At 40.6% G+C, this 15,819-nt stretch overlaps 1 protein-coding gene across 2 annotated transcripts in view; it reads right to left on the reverse strand.

Annotated features, from left to right (window-relative positions):
- Window positions 1–1,924: 1,924 nt before the first annotated feature.
- Window positions 1,925–15,819, reverse strand: part of TGFA (transforming growth factor alpha) — a 128,423-nt gene continuing 114,528 nt past the window's right edge. For both annotated transcript variants that reach the window (XM_072635292.1, XM_072635291.1), the window contains exons 4-6: window positions 11,327–11,476; window positions 6,608–6,717; window positions 1,925–2,832 (exon numbers count right to left, since the gene is read on the reverse strand). In XM_072635292.1, coding sequence (XP_072491393.1) covers window positions 2,825–2,832; window positions 6,608–6,717; window positions 11,327–11,476 — 268 coding nt within the window. In that variant the 3' untranslated portion in view covers window positions 1,925–2,824. The remainder of the gene's footprint in view (window positions 2,833–6,607; window positions 6,718–11,326; window positions 11,477–15,819) is intronic.

Consider the following 15,819-nt stretch of genomic DNA (forward strand, 5'->3'; position numbering starts at 1 on the left):
GGGGCTTATTGTGTGGCTAGCACATCTAGGGTACAGATCAAAGCTATGTGGTGAATGGACATTCTATCATGATTTAGGATGAGGGCACTGGCATGACATGAGAATCAAAGTATTGACTGATCCCAAGCCAGAACCCCTTTACAGAGAGCCATGAAAGTTCCACCTGGTTTCACAGATTGCATGTACGTGGCTGACTTTGAATGGCAGTTAACACTGGCTACCAGAGAACATACAGATAATGGGGATAGAATTACACACAGGGAAACGTTACTTACAAGCAAACCACCAAATCCCACAGACTAGATTTTAGTTAATCCATCGAGGAAAACAAATACTTCATATTGGTACTTGAAAAAATATTTAAAAAGGAAAATAGAGTTCAAATAGCCTCTGCTAAACTATGAGGAGACAAATTTGCCTTAAAATGAAAACATTGGCCCAAGTTAAAAACACTATTTAAATCTATTTTCAAATTATAACTTAAAACAATACCTGCACTTTTATGAGTCTCTCCTCTGCCAGACATCTTAAACTCCTTGGATATTTCTAGGATGGGGAAGAAGAATGTAAAATAACAAAATGCCCTGTGGGTCTGGTTTTGAATTAAGATGCAATGGGTGTTCCTCAGCCCAATATACTCATGGCTCATAGGGAGGTTTAGGGTGCTTGCCTGCAAATCTGAAGCTGATTTTATTTTACAATTCCAGTGTAGGAGCAGGGAGAGGGTGGGCCAGAGACAGGAGCTCCTTTTATAGCAAAAGTTCCAAACTGGCCCACCCCACCCAAGTCCTGTCTTCTGTGTACATCTTTTGGATCACATGGAGAAGTAAGAGGGGTAGGGTAGAGAACAGATTGGATCCTCATCTTCAATTTCAGAGATTCCAGCTATACTAATAAAGGCGAAAAATCAATGCTCCAAGGTTAAGACATGGGTTATGGTATTATTATTTCAGTTCTTAAAAAAACAAACAGAAGTAAACTGAGATGAGGGTGGGAGACTGGAGAGGGAAAGGGAATGAGGGAAGGGGAAAATCTGTGATAGGAAAATTTCCAACTATCTTTACTCATTTAATAGAGTTCTTTCAAGATCTGAGGAGCAGAATGTATTGAAGAGTATAAGTCTCTCATTTTCAAAGACTAACGAATAAATAGTATCCTTGTATATGGTACAGTAAATTAACACATATATATCTACTCATTATAGTTCTATCTTGAAATTTTAACTAACAAAGTCTAGTGATATACAAGATATCTACCATTGTTCATTCAAGGATGGCGACTGCATCCTAAGCCAAAAGTACCCGCTGTCTGTCTGCTGGGGGGAACGTCTGGCCCAGAAGGGGCCAGGAGGCTTGTTTGACATTTATTTTTTTAAAGTTATCCTTAATGGAAAACAGAAAAATCAGTAGAATGTTTTGGTTAATGGCTTGAAAATAAATAGGAAAAGAAGAGTTTCCCAATTTTAAAATAAAGCAACAAACCAACTGAGTTACACATGGAAAGTAAGTGACTGGCTCTCCTTTTCCTGGATCAGGCCTGAAATTTTAAGGATGCTCGGCTAACCATCAGTTTCCAAATACAACCTAGAAGATTTCTCCAGGGGGCTGTCAGCAAATTATTCTTTTAAATAAATGAATAATTTTCTATACACATAGCAGAGCTTACTTTTCCTACACACACAGGCACGGATCTATTTGCCTACTTGGTCTCTCTCCAGAAGGAATGAGCTTTCTGTTTGCTATGTGTGAGTTATCCCACCTAGAATAAGACTGAACCCAAAGAATGGTTTAGGGTCTCAAAGCTCAACTTCAAAATTTAGATTGTACATTTTTTTTCCCGTGATATGGTCTGTGGTGTTCCTCCCCAGAGACTGATGATTAGGATGCTAGAAATGCCTACCCTGATCAAAAGATGCAAATATATATTTTTATGAACTATAACTTCACTCTGTAACTACACAACAGCAAAACTAGAAAATCTAAAGAGGTTGTGTGTGTGTGTGTGTTTTACACTGATTTAAGAGATGAAAAATGAAACTAATAAATTAGAAATTATCACCATTGGAAGAAATAGCAATAGAGGATTTACAATATCTTTCTATTGGTGGACACATCCAGAGGGCTCTAGGGGGTGTGCATGTTAAAGTATTAAAGGTTCTATAGCTAGAAAAGACAATTCTTCTTAGAACTAGTTGTCTTTCTGTAATAGAGGCAGCGACCCCATTTTACCCCCTTGCTCTCATAAAATAAATGAGACAGAACTGTAACAACTTGAAGGAAACTCATGGTTCCAGGTAGATTCCCAAACACCATAAGGAGGTCATGGGTAAGGACCAACAATTTCATCCAAAGACAAAAATGAAGCACAGATGGACAAGTTGGGGGAATAAAAGAGGAAGAACTTCGGATTGTAATTTGTCCCTGGCAGCACACACACTCACACCTGCATCAAGCTCAAACACCTCCACACCTGTATCCAACTTTGCTACGTAAACAAGAAGCCAACCCTCTTTGCAGTTCCTCCTGGGGACCATCAGTCATTCAGCTCCAACAACACAGTCTTAAAGGTTACGTGATCCACCGATTTCCATGCTCAGTTCACACCAAGTAACCCCAGGCAGATGGAATTCTCGACGAGTTCTGAAAGCCCAGCAAATAATAAAGAGGATGCATAGGAGTTTTTGAGGCAATGCAGGAAAAAAAAATGCTTGCTAGTATGTCCCCAGCAATACTTGCTTCCATGGAAAATGCACTTCTTTAGAAGAGTCTTTTCTCCTTTATCGGGCAGCAGCAGTCCAACTGGCTGTATCCCTGGGGTCCTTCCTTCAGACCACTGTAAGAAAACAGAAAGACTCCATTACTGTGAGTTCAGAGCCCTCCATTCCAGTTGGTATCCTAAATGGGAAGTCATCAGAAAGGAGCTGATTTTCATGACAGAAGTTTGGAACAGATGTTAAAAAGCTCTCAATTTGTCATCACTACTCTACTTGCAGGCTTTAGTCCAATTTTTTGCTGTGTCCATCTCAGGAGGTTGTTGAGAAGATAGGATGAGAATTTACAAAAAAGCATTGTAAACCATGGAGTGCTATATAAAGGCAAGCTATCATGACTATGATTATTATGAAGGAGGGGGAGGAGGAAGAGAAGGAGGAGGAAGAGAAGAAAGAGAAGGGAAAGGAGGAGAAGAAGGAGGAGAAAGAGGAGAAGAAGAAAAAAGATAAAGACTGAACTTGGAAAAGCAGAAAAACCCTCTTAAATGCTGGACTGAAAAAATAAATTGAACACATAAGAACAAAGGGGCCATCCATCATCTTGGTTTTCCCTTCAAGTCAGTACTGTTCAACAGTCAACCTGGTGACATCATAGTCTTGCCAGGTGCCCAACATTATGAGTCAAATGTCCAACTTATCAGAGCATGGGATTTACATCTGGAATCAACCTTAGAGAACATTTGGTTCAATTAGCCTCAGTTCAGAAATAGAGAAACAGCGGTCCAGGGAACAGTGGCAATTTGCCAAGGTCATAGCTAGTAACCAGCAGAATTAGGATTTGAACCCAAATCTAGTATTCCTGACACTATACTACCAGGCCCAAAGCTTCCTGAGGTTTGCTCCCAGTTGTGGGGGTCTCTGCAACGTCACTACCCCCATTGGAAATGAGCTTCATCCTCTTCTTTATCTTCCAGAGATCTGAGAACTCATAGAAATGAGGTAATATGTATTTGGTCCCCTGGATTCATCCTGCCTATTCCTGTGTTGTCTGTTCCAGTGACTATTTTCTGCTCAGCCACTATTAGAGAGAAGGAGGGAGTTAGGGAGTCATGGCTCCCGCCTTTGGAAGCACATGGCATCTACAACAGGTTGAAGGTTTGGGGGTGAGAAATTTCTCTTGCTTATAGTAGTTCACATTTGGCCTTCCCTGAAAAGCCACATCATTCAGTCATTAATAAAGGGATTAGAAGTTAGAAAAGAAGGTTAAGGCATAGAACACTGAGTTGCAGAGTTGTAAGGGATTTGAGAATATCCAGAATCTAGCAAGCTAGGATTGGAAAGAATATTAGAACATGTTAGAACAAATGGGACTTTTAGAGCTAAAGGTTAGAACTTGGATGTCATTTGCATCAACATCTTTATTTTATAGATTTGGAAATGTGGTAGCAGTGTATTGTGGAAAAGAGCACTGGATTTAGAGTCAGAGGACCCACATTCAAATTTCACCTCTCACTATGGGGTGACTTTAGACAAGGCACTGAACCTCTGGTCTCTGTCTTTTCATCTTTCCAATGAGGGCACTGGACTAGATGGCCTTGATGATCCCTTTCATCTCTAGATTGAGGACCCCAGGGGTTTCAGAAAGTGGGAGGCCTCGTTTGCTCAAGGTCATACTGGTTGTAAGTAGCAGAGCCAGGATCTAAACCCAGACTTTTGGACTTTGACTCTAGTATTCCTCCCATTACAATGCTATGCTATGCTTTTTAATGAAGCCAAGGACATGGTAGGAGACACCAAAAAATAAATGGAGTGCCATGAATTCTAAACATTCTAAAAATTCTAAACAACTGCAATGAACAAGTCTTCCTCAAACTAATAGTTTTCTATCTAGGTTTTGGGTCTAAATGCTGGGGAAACATTTACCTTTACTTAGTTTGTTAACTTATTCAGTGGGTTGTTCAGTAGGTTAGTGGAGGTATGTTTGTGAGGGGGTAGGGTTTGTATGTCAGTCCTGGGTTTTCTTCCCAAGGTAGAAGCATAGAATGGTGGAAAGAGCACTGATGCTGGAGACAGAAGGCTTAAGAGAGCTAGATTTGAGTTCCAGTTTTGATAGTTCCTACTGCATGACCTTGGAGAAATCATTCATCTTGTTTGGGATTAATAAAACGAAGGGGTGGGAACTTTAAGGTCATATCCAGCTTTTAACATCTGGGATGATACTGTCCCACCACAATGGCATGACTTGAGGCAGGCAACTTCATGGCCTCAATTTTTTCTTTTTAGACAAAGAGTGAGTGCCATTGACTGTCCACTTTCTTCTTAATAGTACAACAGGGACGAAAACGCCAGCCTTCCTCAAAAGAAATGTGAATGTCTTGTACATACATACAGGGGAGTACGGTCACGGTTAACAAATACTCCTCACCTTTCTCCAACTACCTTCATAACCCCTATTTGATGCTTACCCTATGTACAATAGACTTCACTGTAGTTAAAGTTTATCCTGACATTCATTCATTCAAGCACATGTGGGGGGGAGTATGTAAACCACACAGAGGAAAGGGGTTGCCAGGTTTTGGAAAATCCCGAGTCTCTGATCTGTCCCTGGGCAAATCTCTCTTCCATTGTTCTATGTGATTTAGAGGTAAAATTTCAAAAGCAATTTTAAATTATGTGCTTGCAACTGATTTAGCCAACAGATTCTCTCATCAAAGCTTCACTTTCAAAACCTTAGTTGATGTGGGGGAGGACTTTGAGAGTTTATTTTTTCAAATAAATGGAATTTCGAATTCTGAAACGGTTAGGGTCAGTACTTTAACACTGGTGAGACAGACTCAACTGAAGGTTTGTTGTTGTTGTTCAGTCATTTTAGTCCTGTCTGCCTCTTCATGAACACAGATGGGGTTTTTTTTGGCAAAGATACTAGAGTGGTTTGCCATTTCCTTCTCCAGCTTATTTTACTGATGAGGAGACTGAGGTAAACAGGGTTAAGTGACTTGCTCAGGATCACACCCAGTAAGTGTCTGAGGCTAGATGTGAACTCAAGAAGATGAGGCTTCCTGACTCCAGACCTGGCACTCTATCTACTGAACTACCTAGGTGCCTACAATGAAGCACCTAGATTGTAAATCCCTGGAGGATTGACCTTCTCATCTATTGCTCCAGTCCTTCAGTGATCTTTTTAAATCATCCATAGCTCTCTATTGGCCCATTAAGTAAAGGTCAAATTCCTCTCCCTGGCACTCAGGGCTCCCCACAATCTAGAACTACCCAAATTTATCTCACCTTATTCCCATTCATGTACTCTATACTCCAGCCAAAGTAGATTCATGTTCATGTAGCTAGGCTTTTGCTTATGCAGTTTTGAAGGACTGGAATAACCTCCCTCTATTGAAAACTATTGAAATTCTATCCATCTTTTAAAACTCAACTCAAAGGCCACTCAAATGTCACAAAACCTCTGATTCCCTGGTGGATAATATTTTCTCCCTCCAAACTTCACTGAGAATTTTGTGCGCACCTTTTTAAGACACTTATAGAACATGGTGATTAGCTATTGGTGTTATGTCTTAGCTTCTTGTTCCTTGAAGCCAGAGACCCTGTCTCATCTAACTAAACTCTGTATCTCCTGCAGCCTAAACTGAGTGTTTTGCACACAGTAGGTACTTAATGTTCGTTGGCTGACTCATGAGACAAGTTCATAAAAGCTGCCAAACACTTTCAACTCTCATCTCAGTAATGCAAAAGCAAATTAGGATCAAGTTGCTCAAAAAAAAAAAAAATTAGATATCTAGCTTCCTTTCACTGCCTCCTCTGTTTCCCTTCCAAGAAAGAAGCTGCTTTTTTTGCCAGTTGGAAGCTTCAAACAGAATACATCCCCAGGACATTTGTGCTCACCTGTCTCTGAGCGGCAACAGGCTGTTCCTCCCTTCAAGAGGTCACTGGGCTTCTCATGCTGACAGATGAAGCCCCGGCACCACTCACAAGGCCTCCTTATCCGACAGCAGCTGGAATACAAGAGGGGCAAGAAAAGTCAGATTGACCACTGACTTAGGCCATTAAGAGCACCCAAAAGCCATGCCTGAGATTGCCACAGAAAGGGAATGCCTGGACATTATCTTCCTCCAGACGGGGGCTGAGAGCATATTGGCATTATGAGAACCTTAATCTGTCTGTAGCATTTGGGAGCCAGGGAACAAAAGAGAGAGGAGATAGAGGCAGATTATATTTCAATATAAGGAAAAGTTTCATACTGAAATGGTTTGCCCATGGAGGTAGAGAGTTCACCTCTTCAAGCAGAGTTCGAAATGATCCCTGTCAGAGATGGTGAAGAGACCATTGTGAGTTGCAAATGTGTTGGACCAGAATGATCCCTTAAGTTTTTTCTAACCCTAAAACTTAGGGATGCTTCTCTTCCCTCCAGTGGAAATACACTTTTGCCAGTTTTCTGGGAGTATTTAGAATCACTTTCTCATTTCTATAACTGCATTTACAGAATCCTTTGAGCTCTTCCCCTGAACCCTGGCCTCCTCTATTTTCCCCAGAGGGCTGCATACCTAGCTGCCTCCCAGACAAGAGAACTGTGTTCATGGATGAATGTTCCTAAAGCCCTGTGGATGAAGTTGAAAGACCCTGTTTAAACAGAGCACCACTATTAAGAAACAGTTGTTAAGGCTGAGACTAAGCAGCCATCCTGATACCATCCATGCCATACCTCTTGAAGATTTGAGGAAGGTGAAGTGAATGAATAGTTATCCACTTCTTTAAAGTTAAGAAAGGAGTTTGGATTGTATGACATAACCCATGGGAAAAGTTTGGTGGGGGTAGAAGGTGAAGAGAGGGAATGAGTCACAGTTTTGTAAACTGGATTCCTAAAGGATCCTGATGACCCAAATTATCAGGTCACTGAAAGCTTAACATATTTGTGGGTATGTGTCATCTCCATAGTATTGCAAGGTTAGAGTTACAAATGATACATACAGGGTCAGCCTACTGCTCCTGTACATTTAAATTGACTTATTCTTTGAATGCAATATGAATGAATGTAATGGTTTCTCTGGGATCAGCTGGAAGAAGGTACTCATTGGCATGTGAAGTCCTGACATGCAAAGCCCTGGGTTTAAAAAAATCAGCCAATTGTTTTAAGAATCTAGAGGTAGAAGAAGGGATCTTAGCACTCACCCAGTTCACTGATGCTTCACCTTTTTCAAGTCATGGACCCCCTCTTTGGTAGTCTGGTGAAGCTTTATAAACCTCCTTTTCAGAATGATTTTAAATACATACACAAGATTACAAAGGAAATCTAGCATATTGAAAGAGTTGTCAAGATGTATTTTTTAAAATTGAATTTATGGATCTCAGATTAAGAACCCCTGATTCAGTCAAGTTCTCTCATTAAACAGTTGGGGAAGCTCTGGCACAGAGAAAGGAAATAAATGATCTGCCCTAAGTCACAATGGTTCTTAGCAGGAGGGTCAGGATTCACATTCAGCTCCTTTGACTCTTCATAGCATGTCCCAATTAATTAATGTTGGAAAGAGAATCACATTCAATGAGTGTTAGATTAGCTAGTCCAACCTTCTCATTTTACAGATCAGAAAATTGAGTTCCAGAGAAGGAAAGAGAATCCTCCAAAGTCCCAGTGAGTTTAGGGTAAAGGCAAGACCGTGATTCCTCATCTCCTTTCCAGTCCTGTGCTCTTTCCATTACACCACATCTGTCTCTACTGCTGATGTGTGAGCAGGATTTACAGAAACAGCTGAGGGGAAGTAAAAAGGGGTGAGGTGCTGCTCAGTGGGAAAATGAAATGGGGTACTGAAGCTAACTCTGGCTAAAAATAAGAACTAAGACTGAGCTGGTACCCATTTTATCTTAAAGGAAGATCAGATTATGTTGAAAATTGGCTGAGAGGGTTTTTGTAATCTATAGAGGAACAAAGTATCCATGGCAGAGAGTAAAGACCAGTTTCATAACTCTAATATAGGGTATATAGTCTATTCACTATCAATTCACATTTAGTGTGTCAACTCAAATTCTGTGTCTTCTATGAAGTCCCCTTGGAGATTCTGGTCCCCACTGTTCTCCACCTAGATACCTGTGGCATTACAGTCTGGGCTACATAGTTATGTTGTGGTTCTTAACCCCATGGATGTCTTTCTCTTTCTAGGGTGTTTTTCCCCTAGGATAATTTATTTTGTCATTTGTCCTTTTCTTGGCTGCTGCATTTATTTAGTTTTCTTATATTTCTGTTGTCTTAGGAATTTGAAAAGCAAAATACTTTATTTCACTGCATAATCGTCACCACCACATTATCACTACACCATTTTTTTCAGTCCAAAAATTGATTTATACCCATTCATTGCATAATGGTTGTATGACATAATTCTGTTTGTCATGTTGCTCAAAAGGTAACTAGAACAGCAATGTATTCACTGGGGCATATGGTTACATGCACATTGTGAGTTATGAGCTTAGAATTCTCAGCACACTCGCATTGTCAGTATTCAATTTTAACATATATCCATGAGTACTCTGTGCATTCTAACCTTGTACCAAAGACAGTTTAATAATGAATGATTTTTAAGTAATACTAGCACATTTTTTAAAAGCTTCACATAATGGTCACACACCACTTTTTAGCACAAAATCTACAATGATCATGTGGTGAAATATGATATTTGTTCATGTTTGGCTTTCTTTGTAGGAATGCTTCAAATGTCTCCTTTTTATTGAACACCCATAATTTTTCATTAATGATTAGGTTCAGGTTTGTAGGGTATATCACCTTGTATTGCATCTCATGTGCCTTTGCTCTTTGGAGCACATTATTTCATTATCTTCTGTAGTTTCTGGTAGGTACAACATAGTCTTGTATTATTCAGACTTTCTTTCCGTTACATTTGAGAATCTTTCTCTAAGTCACTTGAGGAACTGAACTGCTAAATTGAATGATAACTCTTAGTTTGCATCACAGGGTTCTTTTCTGGAGGCAATCTGCAAATTCTTTCAATAGGCACTTTGTTTTCTATGTTCAGATATTCTGGGTAATTTTCATGTATCATTTCTTGCATTTTGGTGTTCATTTTTTGTGACCTGTCATTCTTCTGGGAGACCTATTATCTTTAAATTATCTCTACATACATGTTTTTCTTATGTAGTGGTCATGGCTTTTTTTTTTTAATGCTATTATTTTTTCTTTTCTCTTCTTCTAGATCATCTTTCATTTCTGTGTATATGCATTCCCAATCCGGTGTTCTCTTTGGTGAGATACTATTATATGTTACTTCTACTGTGGAGGCTATAAACTATGTTGTCATGATCCTTATTTCTCTCCTGAACCTTTCAGAAAGAGCTTGCTGTATGGTTCAATATTCTCTTGGGAATTCACAGGGTCCTCTGAATAATCAGGTGTTGATTCATTTTCCTTTGTCATACGATATTTATTCAGAGATATTTGGATGATCTGGAGGTAATCTTCCCTGTTCTTATTTACTTGTACTTGAGGTTTTTAGTCGAGTTATCTTACTTCTGAGATCTTTGGTAATTTCTATCTTTTCCTACTCTTATATTCCCCCATCATTAACTTTCTGATTACTTCCCTTTCAATGGTCATTTCTCTGGGGCTGAGACCTCAGCTCTTCCCCCAATGGGTAATTCATGTTTTACTAGGCTCAATCTCTACCTCAAGTGACTTCTGGGCTGGGGAGCAGAACTGGCCTTGGTTGCATGCCAATCCCCCTTTTTTCAGGTATGAGGGCGCCCCACACACATGCTGGTGCCTTGCTCCAGCTCCCTCTGTTCCATAATTCTCTTACTGAGTATTGGTGCACTGTGACAAGGATGTTGTCACTCGAGGCATATCAAGCTGCTGCTTTCCTGTATCTCCACCACCTTTGAACATGGTAGGGGAAAGGGGTGAGTTGAATTCTATTACTTGTTGCCTCAGAATGGTGGAGTGGAGGCATGGCCAGGAAGGAAGTAGAGTGTGGTATCAGAAACTGTAGCAGCAGTAAGGATACTACTGAGTGGATACCAGACCACAAGCCTATGGATTGGGTTGGGTTGTCCTACCAGACCATGGAAGCCAGTGGAGGAGGGAATACTGAGTGCATTAGGAATTAGCTTTCTCTGCCCTTAATTCATCAGGCTGTTACCTAAGTTAGACCACGGAGACAGCTATAACTCTTGTGCATAATTGTTATTTTGACTTAATATGTCTTGGTTTTTTCATTTTTAAACTGATGGGATGGGATAGCATAACTCCTAGGATCCCTTTCAGCTCTAAAAACATCTGCTTCAGTGACCTGAAAAAACTAATACACCTAAAGTATTTTAAGGAGTAACTTATTCTCAGGATGAATCTGATTGATCAAGAAGGAGTCAAAAAGACTTCCGGCTCTGCTTATGAATCGTGTGACTTGGTCAAAGCAATCAATGTTTCTGAGCCTCAGCTTTTGACTTTGTAAAACAAATGGGTTGCACCAGGTGATTTATGAAGTCCCTCCCAACTCCAAATCCTATGACTAAATATCATACCATATTGAAATACATCCATTAAAAAAAAATTCACAGAACCTAGGGTAAGAACCCTTGGTCTAGGACAAAGTTGATACTTACTGTATTAGCACACAGATCCCAATGAGGACAACCAAGGCTACTATGGAAACCACCACCAGGGCAGTGATAGTCTGTTTCTTCTGATTGGCTGCCACCACTGCAAGGAGATCTGCATGTTCACATCGTGCCCCAACATACCCAGAATGGCATCTGTGGAGAAAGGGAAAGTCAGTGATGTTCTATGAGGATCCCTCACCCTTCTTGGGTGGCAATGGGATAGAGGGGATAAAGACCAGCAGGGAAGCAGAACAGAAGGAGCATGGGTGGGGGAAGGGGGGACGGTGTGTCAGAGGACCAAATTCTGGCTCTCAACTCTGAGCAACTCATTTTCCCACAGAGACAGTCTCAACTTTTTTTTTAATCTGCAAATTAAGGAGGGAAAAGGGAGGAGATGGTGGTGATGAATTAGGTCTAAATCCTGCAAGGTTATGAGTGAAGGCTCATGAATGACCTTCTCAGTGCTGCTACATGACCCAGGGCATTTATTTCTAAATGTGTGCAAAGGGCTATCATAATTCATATGCATCTACTTCACAGAACAACTGGAAGAATTCATTCGGGACAACTAATTTTATGATTCTAGAATAAAAGGGGATCCCCAAGGATTATGCTGCTGCTTGGCCAAGCTTTGCAAGTGAAGAAAAAAGGCTAAAATGCTGAGGATGAAAGTACATTTTAATATTCCACGAGGGCCAGGTATTTTTTTAATGAAGAATTTATGAAGATGAAATAAAATAATTATATTAATTTAAATCAAACCTGAAGTGACGGGTGGGAATTTATTTTATTATTATTATTTTTAATTTTATTTTTAAAAATTTTTAAGATTTGAAATTTAATCAAGTAATCCAATTAATACAAAACACAATGGCTCTGGAGGACCTAGGTTTGAAACTCACCTAAGGTACTTAGTAGCTGTGTTGACCTTGGGCAAGTCACTCTTCAGTTCTTGGGACTTCAGTTTTGGCTTCTCTGACATGAGGGCTTCTGGACTCAATGACCTCTAAGCTTCTTTTCAGATCTAAAAATCTATGATACTATGCCCTACGATCAACCCACATTGGTTGTTACTGTATAATTAAATGATGAATGACCTTGGGCATGTCCTGAGAAGTTTCATACGGTGAGAGGTGCATCTGGAGCTGGAGTATCTAGGTTTATTCTGGCTTTGCTATTTACGCCCTATGGGGCTCTGGGCAGGTCACGCTCACTAAGCCCCACTTTCCTCACCTGTAAAAGGAAGGGGTTGGAGTAGATGGCCTGTAGGGACTATCTCAGTTTCATATTTATGATCCTTGAATTTCTAAACCTCAGTTTCCTCCTTTCTACAATAAGGGAGCTCGGTTAGTCTCTAAAGTCCATTCCTTTTTAATATTCAATGATTCCAGATTTTAAAATCCCTTTGCAGTGGTAATCTAAGTAGCACAAGCAGCAGCAGCCAGTTTCTTGGGTATGGAAGTCTCCCCCACTTACTCTTTATCAAAATCAGTTCGGTTCCAGAGATAACAAAGGGACCATAAAGAAGCCCCCAACCCCCACAGAGTTGGGCTACTTCCCTCTTTTGTAGAGGAAGTCTTTGTCCAGAGGAAAATACTCCAGAATTATGCCCTTTCTGAGGGAGGTACTATACCCAAACAAAAATCTCCCCCCCACCTCCCCCGCAACCTGGATATTTTCATCCAGACAGTTTTTATTTCTGTCCAGAAGTCCCTTAATGAGCACACATGCACAAACACACACGTACTCACATGTGTTTACATATACAATTCTGTATATATCTATTGCACTAGGGGATTTTTCCTTGAAAATTCTGTAAAAGCATGACTTGGCTAAGAAAGCGAACACTGTCTGTCACATTTATGACATGCCAACTGTTCTGTCCACTACATACATTCACACCCTTCCCCCAATGTTCTTTCTTTTTAAATTCAGGATAAAACCATCATTCAACTTTTTATTTTCTTTATTTGTGGCAATAAAATGACAGTTACTTGGTAGTCACTACTTCTATACATAAAGATAACTCCCTTACTTTCCCGTTTTAGATTTTAAAACTTTTAAGGAAATAGGCAAGAGGATGAGGTGTCATGAATGAAACCTTTAAGCATGGAAGAATTTTGATTCAACCTCTAGCCTGGAAAAACAAGATTTCTGAGTATGCCACAAAGGCCCTTGGGTCATTTATATATTTGAGGAACCAATTTTCCTATGGAAAGAGATGATTGCAGGAAGTCCAGAGGGCTGTGGAACATGTAGACGCCTAAGGAAACTGGTAAGATTCAAACCTTTCACATCACGGCCCTGTTTAAGTGGGCAATGGTTCATGAATAGACAAAACAGCTTGTGTTTATTTGGGGCTAAATTTCAAATCTTAGAAAATGCTTCAGATCCCAAGACCTAAATTTTGATCCCCTTTTTATGAACAATGAATCACTGAGTCCCAGAGAGGGGAAGGGGTAGTGGGAGAGTATGACACACTCAGATCTGAGTTTTAGGAAGATCACTTTGGGGAATACACTAGAGTAGGGGTGGGGGTGGGAAGGATAAACATTCATTAAGCAGCTAGATGAGGCCATAGTGCATGAAGCACTGGGTTCGGAATCTCATCTTTCTGAGTTCAAATTCAGCCTCAGACACTTACCAGTTGTGTGATTCTGGGTGAGTCACTTAACCCTGTTTGACTCAATTTCTTCATCTGGAAAAATTAGCTGGAGAAGGAAATGGCAAACTACTCTAGTATCTAAGCCAAGAAAACCTCAGATGGGGTCACGAAGAGTCAGACATGACTGAACAACAACACTCTCCTATGTTATTATAACATAAAAAGAAGCTAAACGAATTTTTATGAATGGAATATATGGGGAGTAAATTCTCCCAGGAGGTAAGACTTCCTCAGGTCAAAGCCTGGGTTATTAACACAAGTCATAGGCTCATGAGATCATAGGGTTTACTACTGAAAGGAAACTTAAAGACCTTCTAGACTGACTCTTTATTTTCCAAAGAAAGTGGTAAGAAGTCTAACACAAACTCATGCCTACAGTAAATCGGGAGCGTGGAATATAAGCTCGAGGGCCGAGTCTGTTTATTTCATTGTTGTATTTTTTATCCCTAGCATGCAGCACAGTTCTCAGCTCAGGATAACTGCTTAGTAAGTGCTGGTTGAATTAAAATGAACTTAATTAAATAGCAAAAACCAGGATACAAGCCCAGGCTGCTTTGACTCAATGTTGAGAGTTCTTTCCATTTCATCATAGGCCTACAGCTATGTGGGACAAAGTCTCAGCTTTCCTTACAGTTTTGTTTACTCATTTGTAAAAATGGGACTCACCTGATTTCCATCAGAGGAAGGTTAATGAGAATTAACTGATCCACATAAAGAGCCTAGTGTAATTGGATGAAAGGCAAAACATTCAAGCATTCCTGCCAGGTGTATGCTTTCCCCCAGGTACTCCCCTCCCCCCTAAGTCCCCACCTTCTTCCTTTTTTTCCCCCCTGCAGTTGATGATTAAACTCTAAGACCACAAGGATGCTTTGGTGTTTCCCCAGGAGCAAACATTGCGACTGGGTGTATTTCCATTTAAAAAAAGAAGAATTAAAATGTCTGTGAAGTAAGCTGGGCCCCTCCAGGCTCCCAGGCAAACTGCCAACACAGACTGCACAGTGGGAGAGTTTGGCCTCTGGTCAGAAAACCCAGTTGGAGCTTCTTGGCTTTCTAAATGTTCTACCTGATGATCAGGGACAAGTTGGGGAACCCAGGACCCAGTGGCCCAATCCCCAATCCACAAAGTGATCATTGTTGGGCCAGAGAGAAAGAGCTCAGTATCACAGGAACTGAGCACTCAATCTATGGGTGGGTTTTCAATCAGGAATTGATCATGTTTCTAAAATTCCTGCTCTTCCTCTACTCTCTAGTATGCTGAGATTCAGGGACTGACTCATTGGATGCCAGGGCCAGAAGAGATCTTGAGCACAAAGCTGATGCAACAGTAGGCCAATAGACATTTATTAAGCACCTACTATATGCCAGGCAGCGTGCTTAAGTGCTCGGATTGGAAAAAGAGGCAGAAGACAATCTCTGGCTTCAAGGACCCCAAAATCCAATGCGGGAGACAACAAGAAAACAACTATGTGCAAACAGGCATATACTGGATAAATAGGACATAGTTGACAGAGCCAAGGCACTAGAATGAAGAAGGTTGGAGAAGGCTTCCTGTAAAAGATGGGATTGTAGTTGGGACTTAAAGGAAGCCAGGGAGGTCAGTACATGTAAAGGAGGGAGAGCATTCTAGGCATGGAAAACAGCCAGAAGAAATGCCCAGAACAGAGATGGAGGGTCTTATTCAAGAGACAGTCAGGAGGCCAAGTTACTGGATTGAAGAGTGCATGGTAGGAAGTAAGGAGACCGGAAAGGTAGGAGGGAGATAGGTTACCAGGGGCTTTGAATACTAAACGGAGGATTTTATATGCCATCCTGGAGCCAATAGGGAACCACT

This window comes from Notamacropus eugenii, chromosome 1 (assembly GCF_028372415.1).
Source record: "Notamacropus eugenii isolate mMacEug1 chromosome 1, mMacEug1.pri_v2, whole genome shotgun sequence".
Taxonomy (NCBI): Eukaryota; Metazoa; Chordata; class Mammalia; order Diprotodontia; family Macropodidae; genus Notamacropus; species Notamacropus eugenii.